The sequence below is a fragment of the Pteropus vampyrus genome, unplaced genomic scaffold, assembly GCF_000151845.1.
Source record: "Pteropus vampyrus isolate Shadow unplaced genomic scaffold, Pvam_2.0 Scaffold135, whole genome shotgun sequence".
Taxonomy (NCBI): Eukaryota; Metazoa; Chordata; class Mammalia; order Chiroptera; family Pteropodidae; genus Pteropus; species Pteropus vampyrus.
In genome coordinates, this window is record NW_011888916.1 from 1,458,555 (window position 1) to 1,468,988 (window position 10,434).

The 10,434-nt window shown below is 55.8% G+C and overlaps 3 protein-coding genes across 7 annotated transcripts in view; 2 read left to right on the forward strand and 1 right to left on the reverse strand.

Annotated features, from left to right (window-relative positions):
- Positions 1–3,650, forward strand: part of PLK3 (polo like kinase 3) — a 5,267-nt gene extending 1,617 nt beyond the window's left edge. The window contains exons 6-15 of the mRNA XM_011367570.2: positions 732–827; positions 926–1,124; positions 1,234–1,360; positions 1,563–1,654; positions 1,896–1,989; positions 2,123–2,206; positions 2,300–2,462; positions 2,614–2,743; positions 2,906–3,019; positions 3,126–3,650. Coding sequence (XP_011365872.1) covers positions 732–827; positions 926–1,124; positions 1,234–1,360; positions 1,563–1,654; positions 1,896–1,989; positions 2,123–2,206; positions 2,300–2,462; positions 2,614–2,743; positions 2,906–3,019; positions 3,126–3,317 — 1,291 coding nt within the window. The 3' untranslated portion in view covers positions 3,318–3,650. The remainder of the gene's footprint in view (positions 1–731; positions 828–925; positions 1,125–1,233; positions 1,361–1,562; positions 1,655–1,895; positions 1,990–2,122; positions 2,207–2,299; positions 2,463–2,613; positions 2,744–2,905; positions 3,020–3,125) is intronic.
- On the reverse strand, positions 3,646–5,123 carry TCTEX1D4 (Tctex1 domain containing 4). 4 transcript variants are annotated; one of them, XM_011367569.2, is made up of 3 exons: positions 4,903–5,122; positions 4,440–4,495; positions 3,646–4,334 (listed from the first exon to the last, which is right to left on the reverse strand). In XM_011367569.2, the coding sequence occupies exon 3, from the start codon at positions 4,321–4,323 to the stop codon at positions 3,664–3,666; it is 660 nt and encodes a 219-aa protein (XP_011365871.1). In that variant the 5' UTR covers positions 4,324–4,334; positions 4,440–4,495; positions 4,903–5,122; the 3' UTR covers positions 3,646–3,663. The 4 variants fall into 4 exon arrangements, with proteins under 4 accessions (XP_011365871.1, XP_023390842.1, XP_023390843.1 ...); XM_023535074.1 differs by having other exon boundaries at positions 4,440–4,511; positions 4,977–5,120; XM_023535075.1 differs by lacking the exon at positions 4,440–4,495 and having other exon boundaries at positions 4,903–5,123.
- A 140-nt stretch (positions 5,124–5,263) lies between these two features.
- BTBD19 (BTB domain containing 19) lies at positions 5,264–10,428 on the forward strand. 2 transcript variants are annotated; one of them, XM_011367571.2, is made up of 8 exons: positions 5,264–6,542; positions 7,800–8,013; positions 8,104–8,157; positions 9,396–9,455; positions 9,536–9,604; positions 9,682–9,813; positions 9,937–10,062; positions 10,194–10,428. In XM_011367571.2, exons 1-8 carry the CDS (start codon positions 6,457–6,459, stop codon positions 10,326–10,328), a joined length of 876 nt encoding a protein of 291 aa, XP_011365873.1. In that variant the 5' UTR covers positions 5,264–6,456; the 3' UTR covers positions 10,329–10,428. The 2 variants fall into 2 exon arrangements, with proteins under 2 accessions (XP_011365873.1, XP_023390840.1); XM_023535072.1 differs by lacking the exon at positions 9,682–9,813 and having other exon boundaries at positions 5,265–6,542.
- The last annotated feature ends 6 nt before the right edge of the window (positions 10,429–10,434 follow it).

Here is a 10,434-nt window from a genome sequence, read left to right on the forward strand (position 1 = left end):
GAGAGAGAGAGAGAGAGAGAGAGAGAGAGAGAGAGAGAGAGAGAAAGAGAGAAAAGACGATGGGCCGTTTTTGTGTGAAAGTGGAGGTGGCAACCTGGGTTACTAGAACTGGTGGAGAGGTGAAGGTTTTGTGAGTATCTAAGTCCCTGAGACAGATGGGGATATAAGGATTCTCGGAGGTCTGTGACTGATCTTATATATGGATGGGAGAATGTTACATAAACATTGTACGTGTGAGACAGACTGAGAGTGTGGGAATGGCAGGACATGACACCCTGTATATGTGTAAGAAGACCTTACTGTGGCCATGACTAGGTTTGAGTGACACAGATAGCATATGTGGCAGATGAGTATTTATGGGGGATGTGACAGCTGGTGTTGTGTGTGTGGCACAGACCATAGGAGGTGACAGCCTGTATGGGTGTCTGACAGACGGGGGTTGGGGAAGGAGGAAGGGATCAGCGATGGACCCTCTATTGACCCTGGAGGAGGAGGCTGAGTTGGAGGTCAGGGCCTCCCTCTGTCCTATAGAGCAGCTGAGCAGCTGGGCCAGGCAGATGGGTGGGGACTCAGCTGCCATCCCCGGCATCCATTGTCCCAGGACAAGCAGGAGTTCTCTAGTGTTTGGTAACAGGCAGCTGCTTTGTCTGGACTCACAGTGGGGGCAGAGATGAGGGGACTAGCTTAGCTGGGCTAGGTCTGAACCTTCTCTCCTCTCTACCCCTTTTCAGAACCATCTGTGGCACCCCTAACTATGTGGCTCCAGAAGTGCTACAGAGACAAGGCCATGGCCCTGAGGCAGATGTGTGGTCTCTGGGCTGTGTCATGTGAGTCCTAGGGTCATCTGCACACAGATGGGTACATGGGTAGGATGGGTAGGGCATCCCTTCCACTTAACTCCTGACTCCTTATCTCTGCCCAACAGGTACACACTGCTATGTGGGAGCCCCCCCTTTGAGACAGTCGACCTGAAGGAGACATACCGCTGTATCAAACAGGTTCACTACACGCTGCCTGCCAGCCTCTCACTGCCTGCCCGGCAGCTCCTGGCCGCTATCCTTCGAGCGTCGCCCCAGGACCGCCCCTCAATTGACCAGATCCTGCGCCATGACTTCTTTACCAAGGTCTGTGGATTACCTAAGTCCAGTTCATACATTCCTAGGGGATTGAATGAGGGCAGGTGACAGGACTCCTGGGGCCTCTCTTTTCTGCTCACATGGCTCCACTCCTCAGGGCTACACCCCCGACCGGCTCCCTGTCAGCAGCTGCGTGACAGTCCCAGACCTGATACCTCTTAATCCAGCTAGGATTCTGTTTGTCAAAGTTACCAAGAGCCTCTTTGGCAGGAAGAAGAACAAGAGTGAGTCTGGGATATTAGTGGTTTAGAGGGTACAGAGCGGCAGGGGGGCTTGTTACACACATTGTGGGGGTGTGAATGTGAGTGCCTGTGAGCCCTTGGGGAGAGCGTGTGTTATAAAGGCACTTGGGTCTGTTTATCTGTATTATCTCTGTGGGAAGAGGGGCTGGACAGGATTCTGAGGGCTATATATATCCCCATCCAGGTAAGAACCATCCTGAGGAGCAGGACGAGGTCTCTTGTTTAGTGAGCGGCCTCACTCGGACATACATTGGCCATCAGGATGCCAGACCTGAGGTGAGGTGCTCACACGGGCAGTGTTCCCCTGACTCACCTTCACCCTAGCAGCTGCAGGAAGCTCAGGATAAAAGAAGCTGGTGAAGCATCTAGCCTCGTGGTGGCCTAATTGGCTGTGTCTCATTAGCCAGGCAGGGCTGACCTGGGGTGCCCTGGGTGCCAGGGCAGGGCTGGGCCATGGACTCTCAAGGATTTGGATCCAGGGCCCTAGCTCAGTCCTTTGCCCTACTCATCCCTCCAGGCTCCAGCAGCTCCTAGTCCAGCCCCACTCAGCTTGGTAGAGACAGCACCTGAAGACAGCTCACCTCGTGGGACACTGGCGAGTAGTGGAGATGGTGAGCAGCCAGGAGTTTGAGAGGCGCTAGAGGTTGCTGGGGCTGAGACCAGGGACCAGAGGGAAGTGGGCAGAGGGACATGGCCTGGGTTCTGGGGAACTTATGCCTAATCTGAGTACCCTGTTCCCTTCAGGGTTTGAAGAAGGTCTGACTGTGGCCACAGTGGTAGAGTCAGCCCTCTGTGCTCTGAGAAACTGCCTGGCCTTCATGCCCCCAGGTAAGGTTGGGGTCTGGTACATGTGACTGGTGGTAGGAATTCTTTGGCTGAGAGGCCAGGAATAGGTCCTTACTTCTCCCTCTCCCATGACAGCGGAACAGAACCCAGCTCCCTTGGCACAGCCAGAGCCTCTGGTATGGGTCAGCAAGTGGGTTGACTACTCAAACAAGTTTGGCTTTGGGTATCAGCTATCCAGCCGCCGTGTGGCTGTGCTCTTCAACAACGGCACACACATGGCCCTGTCAGCCAACAGAAAGTAAGTGTTGTTATGGGGTGCCTTGTATCCAGACCACTGTAACCAGTAGGGCTGCACCTTGATGTGTGCTCCTGGGCTTGGGGGCCTGGAGTCTCTCAGGGAAAGGGCATTGGTGCTGGGTTCCCTCTGACCTCTGTCTCCTCCCCTCCAGGACTGTGCAATACAATCCCACCAGCACAAAGCACTTCTCCTTCTCTGTGGGTGCTGTGCCTCGGGCCCTGCAGCCTCAGTTGGGTGTCTTGCGGTATTTTGCTTCCTACATGGAGCAGCGCCTCATGAAGGTGTGTGGACTGGGGTGGGGCACATTTAGGACTAATACCTCTTAGTCCCTTCCTATTGCCATTTGTGTGGAGGCCTCAAAGCTAAAGGCTGAACCTCTAAGGGAGACATCAGTGGGGAGGAGCCTGAATCGTGTCAGATAAGTGACCTGTCTCTGCTCCCAGGGTGGAGATCTGCCAAGTGTGGAAGAAGTGGAGGTACCTGTTCCCCCACTCTTGCTGCAGTGGGTCAAGACTGATCAGGCCCTGCTCATGCTGTTTAGTGATGGCACTGTCCAGGTAAGAGCTCTTCCTGGAACTGGGAAGGTCTGAGAGGCCTAGGGTGCTGGGGAGGAAATCGGACCTGGGGCCTAGGCCTTTATCAGTGTCACCCTCCTGTGCACAGGTGAACTTCTATGGAGACCACACCAAGCTGATCCTCAGTGGCTGGGAGCCCCTCCTTGTGACTTTTGTGGCCCGCAATCGTAGTGCTTGTACTTACCTCGCTTCCCACCTTCGGCAGCTGGGTTGCTCCCCAGATCTACAGCAGCGGCTCTGCTATACTTTGCACCTGCTCCAGGACCGCTGCTCAGCCTAGGCCCCAGCCTGCAGAGCAGGCTTTGACCCAAGCCCTCAGGCCTGATGCCTGTGCCTGTAAGGCTCTAGCCCTTGCCTCTGTGGCCCTCCCTGTCCCTTTGGTGCCTCACTGGGGGCTCTGGGCCTAATCCCCCAGGGAATCAGGGACCAGCTTTACTGGGGTTGGAGGTAGCCTGTCTTAGCTGCCTCCTATCCCTTCTCCAAGAAAATCCTGAGCCTTAGCCCCCAGCTAGGGGGTGTTATTTATGGACCACTTTTATTTATTGACATTTATTTATTGGGATATGCGTCCCATGGAGGGCCTCCTCCTGGAATAATAAACCATTTTGCAGAACTTGGAGGCTTCTTCACTCGCAGTAGAGCCCGTGGACCATGGCCACTGCGAAAAGTGAGGCGTTGGTGAAGGTGGCAGAGGCCAGGCCATCGCGCGCCTCGTCCCAAAGCGCACGGCTGACCACATGCACACCCTGGCCAGTGCGTGGCCCCAGCACAACGCTGCACACCAGCTTGTAGCGCGGCGGGCTGAGTTCACGCAGGCGCACATGCACTAGCTTGCACAGCTCTCGTGCCAGGGGCCCCGCCTCCATGCCAGAGTAGCAAGTGTCCTGCAGCCCTGAGGCCAGTGCCTCCTCCAGGGCACGCTGCGCTTGTGAGGCCTCCCAGCGCTCCCCTGGTGCCGGCTCTGTGCGATACGAGGGCGCCATCCTCCGGCTGGGCACCAAGGGCAACCCCAAGAAGCTGGCCCGCGAGCCTAAAGGGGGCACTGGGCCCAGGGATGCTCGCCGACCCCCAGGACTCACACCTGATCCGGCCAGTGAGTTGCGGCGGGAAAAGGATGAGGCCAAGCCCAGTACTGAGCCACGGCGGGAAGCTGGGCCCGGACCTGCTGGTCTGGCCTCATCAATGCTGGACAGCCGTCCTGGAAGCCGCAATGGTGATAGCTTCAGCCCCGGGTCTTTGGCAGCCTCCTCTTCCTGGCATCCGGTGGGCAGAGGCCTGCCAGCCATGGACCTGCTGGCTGGAAGACCCACACTTGAACAGAGTGGCCCTCACTGGCCATCTTTGTACACCACCCAGTTTCTTACTTGGTGATAAAGGTTTTTACTCCCTCACCCCTTCTTACCTGTGTTTCTGAGACAGATGAATCAAATAGTCCCAGGCAGTGTGGATTCCTAGGTGCTAAGAGGGTTAAGGGCTATACCAGACATAAGAGAAGAAATGCCCAGGCTTTCATCTTGGGCTAGTCCCTGCCCCCTGAGCTCTACTTTCACCTGGGCACTTTGGAGGTTAGCTAAATGGGCTCCTTTTCTCCCTTCCACCCGACTGCCAGCAGGAGAAGGGAGAGATGTATCTGCCCTTTGCCTCAGCCTACACAACGTTGCCTCAAACCCCTAAACCCCTAAGACAGATGAACCCAACTCCAACCCCACAGGCCCTTCCAGCCCTGTGGGTATTGAATCCCGAAGTTTTTTACCCCTACCTGCTTCTAGAATGCTGGCACAAAAATCTCCCCATAACTGGCTGAGGCTGGGGGAAGCCAACTCGGGAAGTTCCTTCCACCCTCTGCTTTTGGCCTCTGGCCCTACCTCCAAAATCAGTTCTGAGATGGCTGCCCTCTTCTCCCGAAACTCCTGAAACTCCCGCAGGCACCCTGAGTCACCTGCGGACTTTGGCCTCTGAGCTCTCACAGCCCTTGCCTGGCTGGCCTGACTGGCAGGTGGGAGGGGAAGAGCCCCTTGCCTGTGTTGTGGAGTTGCCATGGGTTGCTGGGTAAGCACTCCTCCCTTCCTGGTTCCCTCCCTCCAGTCTTGGCTCAGGCTTAACCTGGGAGTGTTAACTGTGAGCACATGCTGAGTGCAGGGTCCCTGAGTCATCAGGGGAAAGGGGACAACGAGGGGGGGAGGAGGAGGAGTTAGAGCCCAGGGGCACGTTACCATGACAAGGATGACAGAGGGAGCAGATTTAGAGAGGGGCTCTGGTCATAAAGGTGTGCCTACCCCAGGACTCTTAAGCCACTGTCCATTTCTCCCTTTGAGAAGAATGGCTCTTCACTCTTGTGGGAAATTCGGAGTAGGCCTGGGATATGGCCAGACTTTGAGGGTACGGGGGTGGCTGCTCAGGAATCAGGATCTGGGCCCACAGGAAGGAGCACTTCATAACTATCTTCTCCCCATCGGTCTAAACAAGGACAAACATTTCCGCTCCCTGAGCAGAGATAGGGTGGGGCTTGGCTGACTTCCTCAGCTCTGGGCTGCCTTAGCTCAAGGGAAGGAAGGATGAGAGATGGTGGGCTCCCACTCTGGACTGAGCATCAAGCCTCCTGACCCCGGCTGACCCAAGTACTCTGGGACTTGTCCCTAGCTGGCCACAGCCCATGTGTTGCATTTCAGGGATGCCAGAGGCCATGATTCTTCTGTCAGAGCTGACACCTCCTCACCTGACCCCTCTCTAAGAGGAACGGGACTTCCTCCTCCCAAAAAAAGCCCTGTCTGGGCCCTGAAAACCCGTCATGAGAGTGAGAGTTTTCTCTGTTGAGTGGTGTTCCCCAGACTTGGTTAACCTGATCCTGGCCCTGTGTGCACGTGGGTGGAAGGGGAGGAGGGGCAGGGAGTTTGAACTCTGAACCCAGAACAGGCGGGGTCTAAGACCCTCCGACTCTGCTTAGGGCCCCTCTGAAGTCTGAAGTTTTCCCTGGACCTGTGAGAGGTGGGCGGGGCCTCCTCAGGCCAGGCTCCAGTTTCCGTGGAAACCCACAGGCTTCCCACCCCAGCGGCTGCCTGGGCAGGCTCCCAGCTGGGCTTTGTCGGCAGCCAGCCTCTCCTCCCTGTTTGGTCAGCTCCATCTCGGCCTCTCTTGGTCACCTTCCTGAGTCCCCATCCCCAAGCCGAGCCTCTGGCCTCCTCCACCAGCCTCTGATGCCTTTGACCTGGGCCTCTCCTGCCCCATCCCTAAACTTCAGCTTCTCGGCAAACAGGCCTCCCAAACTCCTGCCCCTCCCTCCCAGGCCTTTCTAGTCTCCTCACCAGATGTAGGGTCTGGCCAGGCCTCCTGCTCCTTCCCACCTACCACCTCCCACATACCAACAGACAATAGGCCTACTAGGCTATTCCACCCACTTATTCCCCTGCCTCACCCCACTCATGGAGAACCCAGGACTGGTTGTGCACGGGGAGGCTGCGCCTTTTTCCACAGCACTCCGAAGCCTCGTCAACAATCGCCTATACAGGTGAGGGTGTGGGCCCTGTCTGTGGGTATTTGATAGCTGGCTCTGCTGAACCCTATGACTTTGAGGAAGCCCTGGGTACAGAAGAAGTGGGGGATTAAGAGTTGACCCTTTGCTGAATTCAGTCTGGGGAAGTCAAGTGTAGAGGATGGCTGCTGGTCACTCAGAGTCCATGATATCTTGAGATCCAGAGGTGGAGGTAGTGGGGGATGGAGCCCAGAGTGGTTGTGTGGCCTCAGGCAAAAGCCTTCCTTTTTTAGATCTTGGGCTCCTGGAAGAGAAGAGACCTCTGCCCCCCTGGATCCTGAGAGATGAGATGTAACTTGAGTCCCTCCCTGGGGAAGCAGAGGAGCAAATGACCCTGTTCTGAGAACTGGAGATTCACAAGAGGAACAAAGCTCAAGGGATTGAACCACAGTCTCAGACAGGAAGTGGTTCAAGGGTGCTGCCTGGGGCTCACTGTCTGCCCAGGATGCAAGTGGTGTCTGAAACCAGGGATAGAGTATGGGGGCAGGGCTGGTCAGGAGAAGGAGAATGCAGCTTTCTGTTTCAGTGCCTCAGAACTGGGTTCTACCCCAAAGGTTGGCGACTTCCATAATCCTGCTTTGGGGATCACAGTCTAGTCTGAGTAGTGGGAACCCCAGGCCTTAGATCCGGGACTGAAGACTCGGAGCTCAAGCTTCATCTCCTGCCTCCTACCTGCTGTGCTGTCAGAGGCCCAGAGGCTGGGGCCGGAAGTGATCATTAAGATGGAAAATGTGGTCTGTTGATGGTGCATCACTGCTGTGTCTGTTTGCAGCCAGTGCACTCTGCACCCCATCCTCCCACCCCCTCCTGCCTGGAGGAGGCTGAGAAAAGCTGAGTTTGCAGTCTGTGGAGGAGGAGCCAAGAAGAGCTTCCCTTCCCCCAAGACTCAGACTGGGAGGAGAGGGGTAGTCGGATCAATCTTGCATCAGCCCTGGTACTCCCTCAGTGATGAAGCATAGCCACCTCCTCTGAGACCTGAGTTTGAGATTATCATCTCTCATGGGAGAGAAATTTGAGATTAAACGTAGAGTCACTTGCCGGAGGTACTATAAGGTAGACCTGGGACTAGAATTCAGGCTTTTGTGTCCCAGACCTTCAGCTAGAAGGACTAAGCACTTCCTCTAATATCACAGATAAAGAAACGAAGGCTCAGAGTGGGCAAAGGCAAAGCCTAGAGTTGTACCCTAGAGTCTGGCCTCTTCTCCTGTGGCTCTCTGCTTCTCTCTCCCACAGTGATGTTCGCTTTGTGGTTGGTCAAGAACGGCAGGAGGTGTTTGCCCACCGGTGCTTGTTGACCTGTAGATGCAACTTTTTCCAGCGACTTCTGGGCCAGGAGCCAGGCCCCGGGGTGCCTAGCCCTGTGGTGCTCAGCACTGTGCCAGCTGAGGCCTTCCTGGCAGTGCTGGAGTTCTTGTACACCAACAGTGTCAAGCTGTATCGCCACTCTGTGAGCCCATTGGGCAGGGATCTGGGTGAGAGAGGGAATGGGTTGAAGGGAAGAGGAAACTTCCTTCCACTCCAACCACCCACTTTGCAGGTGCTGGAGGTGCTGACAGCAGCTGTGGAGTATGGGCTGGAGGAACTGAGAAAGGTGGGTTTATGTGGCAGGCCTATCTTGTTTCTCTTGCCTCTTGTGCATTCTGTGCATACCCTGCTTCACACACTCTGTCTTGGAGAGGAACATATGCCATTGGAGAAGTATGAATATCTCTGTGTAAATAGGCATGTATGTGTGCCTGTGTGCCAAAGGATATGTACACGCCCTGTGTATGCGGTGGGGGCACAATGGGTGTTGATGGCTGGTGCTGTAGATACCATGATAAGTCAGCCTTGATTCCTGTTCTTCAGACAGACACATGAAAACTCCTCTGTGTGAAGGGCTGGGCTGCATGGTCTCTCCAATCTCCAACTTGACCTCCCTTAACCCACTGGCATAAGAAGCGTGATAGATGATGGTAAATGGTGCTGAGACTCTCTGGAGGGTCTCTAATTTCACCACCAAGGCCAGAGGAGGGAAAGACTTCCTGAAGAAGGAAACATTTATGTTGGATCTTGTAGAGTGGGTAGGAATTTGTTCAGAGGGAGAATGGAAAGATGGCATTCTAGTTACAGAGGCACAAAAGGAGCTGGTGAAACATTTAGTGTGGCTGGACTAAGAGTGTGAGAGGAGATAAGGGAGAGATGAGATTGGAAGGGATGCTAGGGACTGGTTCAATCAGGACTTTGCAAGAATTTGGACTTCTTAAAAAAAAAATAATTTTTGACTTCTTTTGCCCAGAGGGTAGTGGAGATTCATTGGAGGTTTCAGGTAGGGAGTGAGGATTTGGAAGCTAAGTGCAGAACAGATTGGGAGAAATGGGAGGTGCTCACCAGTCCTATAGGGATGGGGTGGCAGTGGTAGCCCAAGGGAGCACTTCATGACTTTGAGATAAGTGGAATTGGCATGACCTCGTGTTTTTCGGGATGTAGGATGAGAGGCAGCTGTCATGGATGAAACTCAAGTTTTCGGTTAAAACAGAAGTCTGTTTTTGAGTGTCTTTGAATCAAAAGGGGGGGGCAGTAGAAGAAGATAAGCATCCTGAGTGAAAGGGAGAGTAGAATTTTTGCATGGTTCTTACATAGTCTGATTAGTGGGGAAGGTAGGCTGCTGGGCTTGGCTTTACTAGACCGCATTCCTTCCATGTTTGCTAAGTCTCAGTCCCTGCCTCCCTTGGTCTGCTAGGAGCCTGGGTGGCTCATCGCTCCAAGCCTGCTCAGTGCTTCTGGGCTGGGGTTTGGGTCTGGGAGTAAGGACACCTCAGCACAATCCACATTCATTTCTATTCCCAGTTATGCCTGGAGTTTGTGGCGAAGGTATTGGATGTGGAGCTGGTTTGTGAGGCCCTGCAGGTGGGTGTTGCTGGACCCCAGCATGTAGTCCCCAGTGGCCTCTCCAGTCTCCAACTTGATCTCCCTCATTCTGCTCCCAGGTGGCCGTAACCTTTGGCCTGGGACCACTGCAGGAGCGTTGCATAGCCTTCATAGAGGCCCATAGCCAGGTACAGCTCCCCATTTTCATACTACCAAGCCCACACACCTCATTCCGCTCCTCCCTAACCCATTCTCGGACCCACAGGAGGCGCTTCGGACCCGCGGCTTCCTGGAGCTGTCGGCGCCCGCGTTGCTGCCTTTGCTGCGCAGTGACAAGCTCTGCGTAGACGAGGCTGAACTCGTCCTGGCAGCCCGGAGCTGGGCGCGCGTGGGCGCGGTGAGCCAGGCTAAGGGGAGTGTAGAGTGGGGGTGCTGAAGGAGGCTTGGGCCGCAGGAACCCGTTGAAAGGGCGGCGGGCCAGGTGGCCCCGCTCGTTCGGGCTCAGGGCTGGCGTCTGCAGGCGGTGCTGGAGCGGCCTGTGGCCGAGGTAGCGGCCCCGGTGGTGCGAGAGCTGAGACTGGCCTTACTGGCCCCAGCGGAGCTGAGCGCCCTGGAAGAGCAGAACCGGCGGGAGCCGCTGATCCCGGTTCGTAAGCGAGGAACCAGGCTTAGATCTACTCAGCAGGGTTGGGGAAAGGCATGCGGGAGGCGCGGCACGGGGTGTGCGGGACGAGGGGGGCACTGCAGGACTCCGTGGTGACCGGCCTTCCCCGGCAGGTGGAGCAGATTGTGGAGGCGTGGAAGTGCCACGCTCTGCGAAGAGGGGATGCAGCCCGAGGTGCCCCGTGCCGCCGCCGGAGGGGTACCCTGCCCCGGGAGCATCACCGCTTTCTGGACCTGCCCTTTAAATGACCAAAGGCTACGTCCTGCAAGGAATTCTGGGCTTGTCCTAAACTACACCTCCCGACACGCTCCGCGCTGGGAGCGGCTCCCAGCATGCTGGGCGAGCCCGACGCGA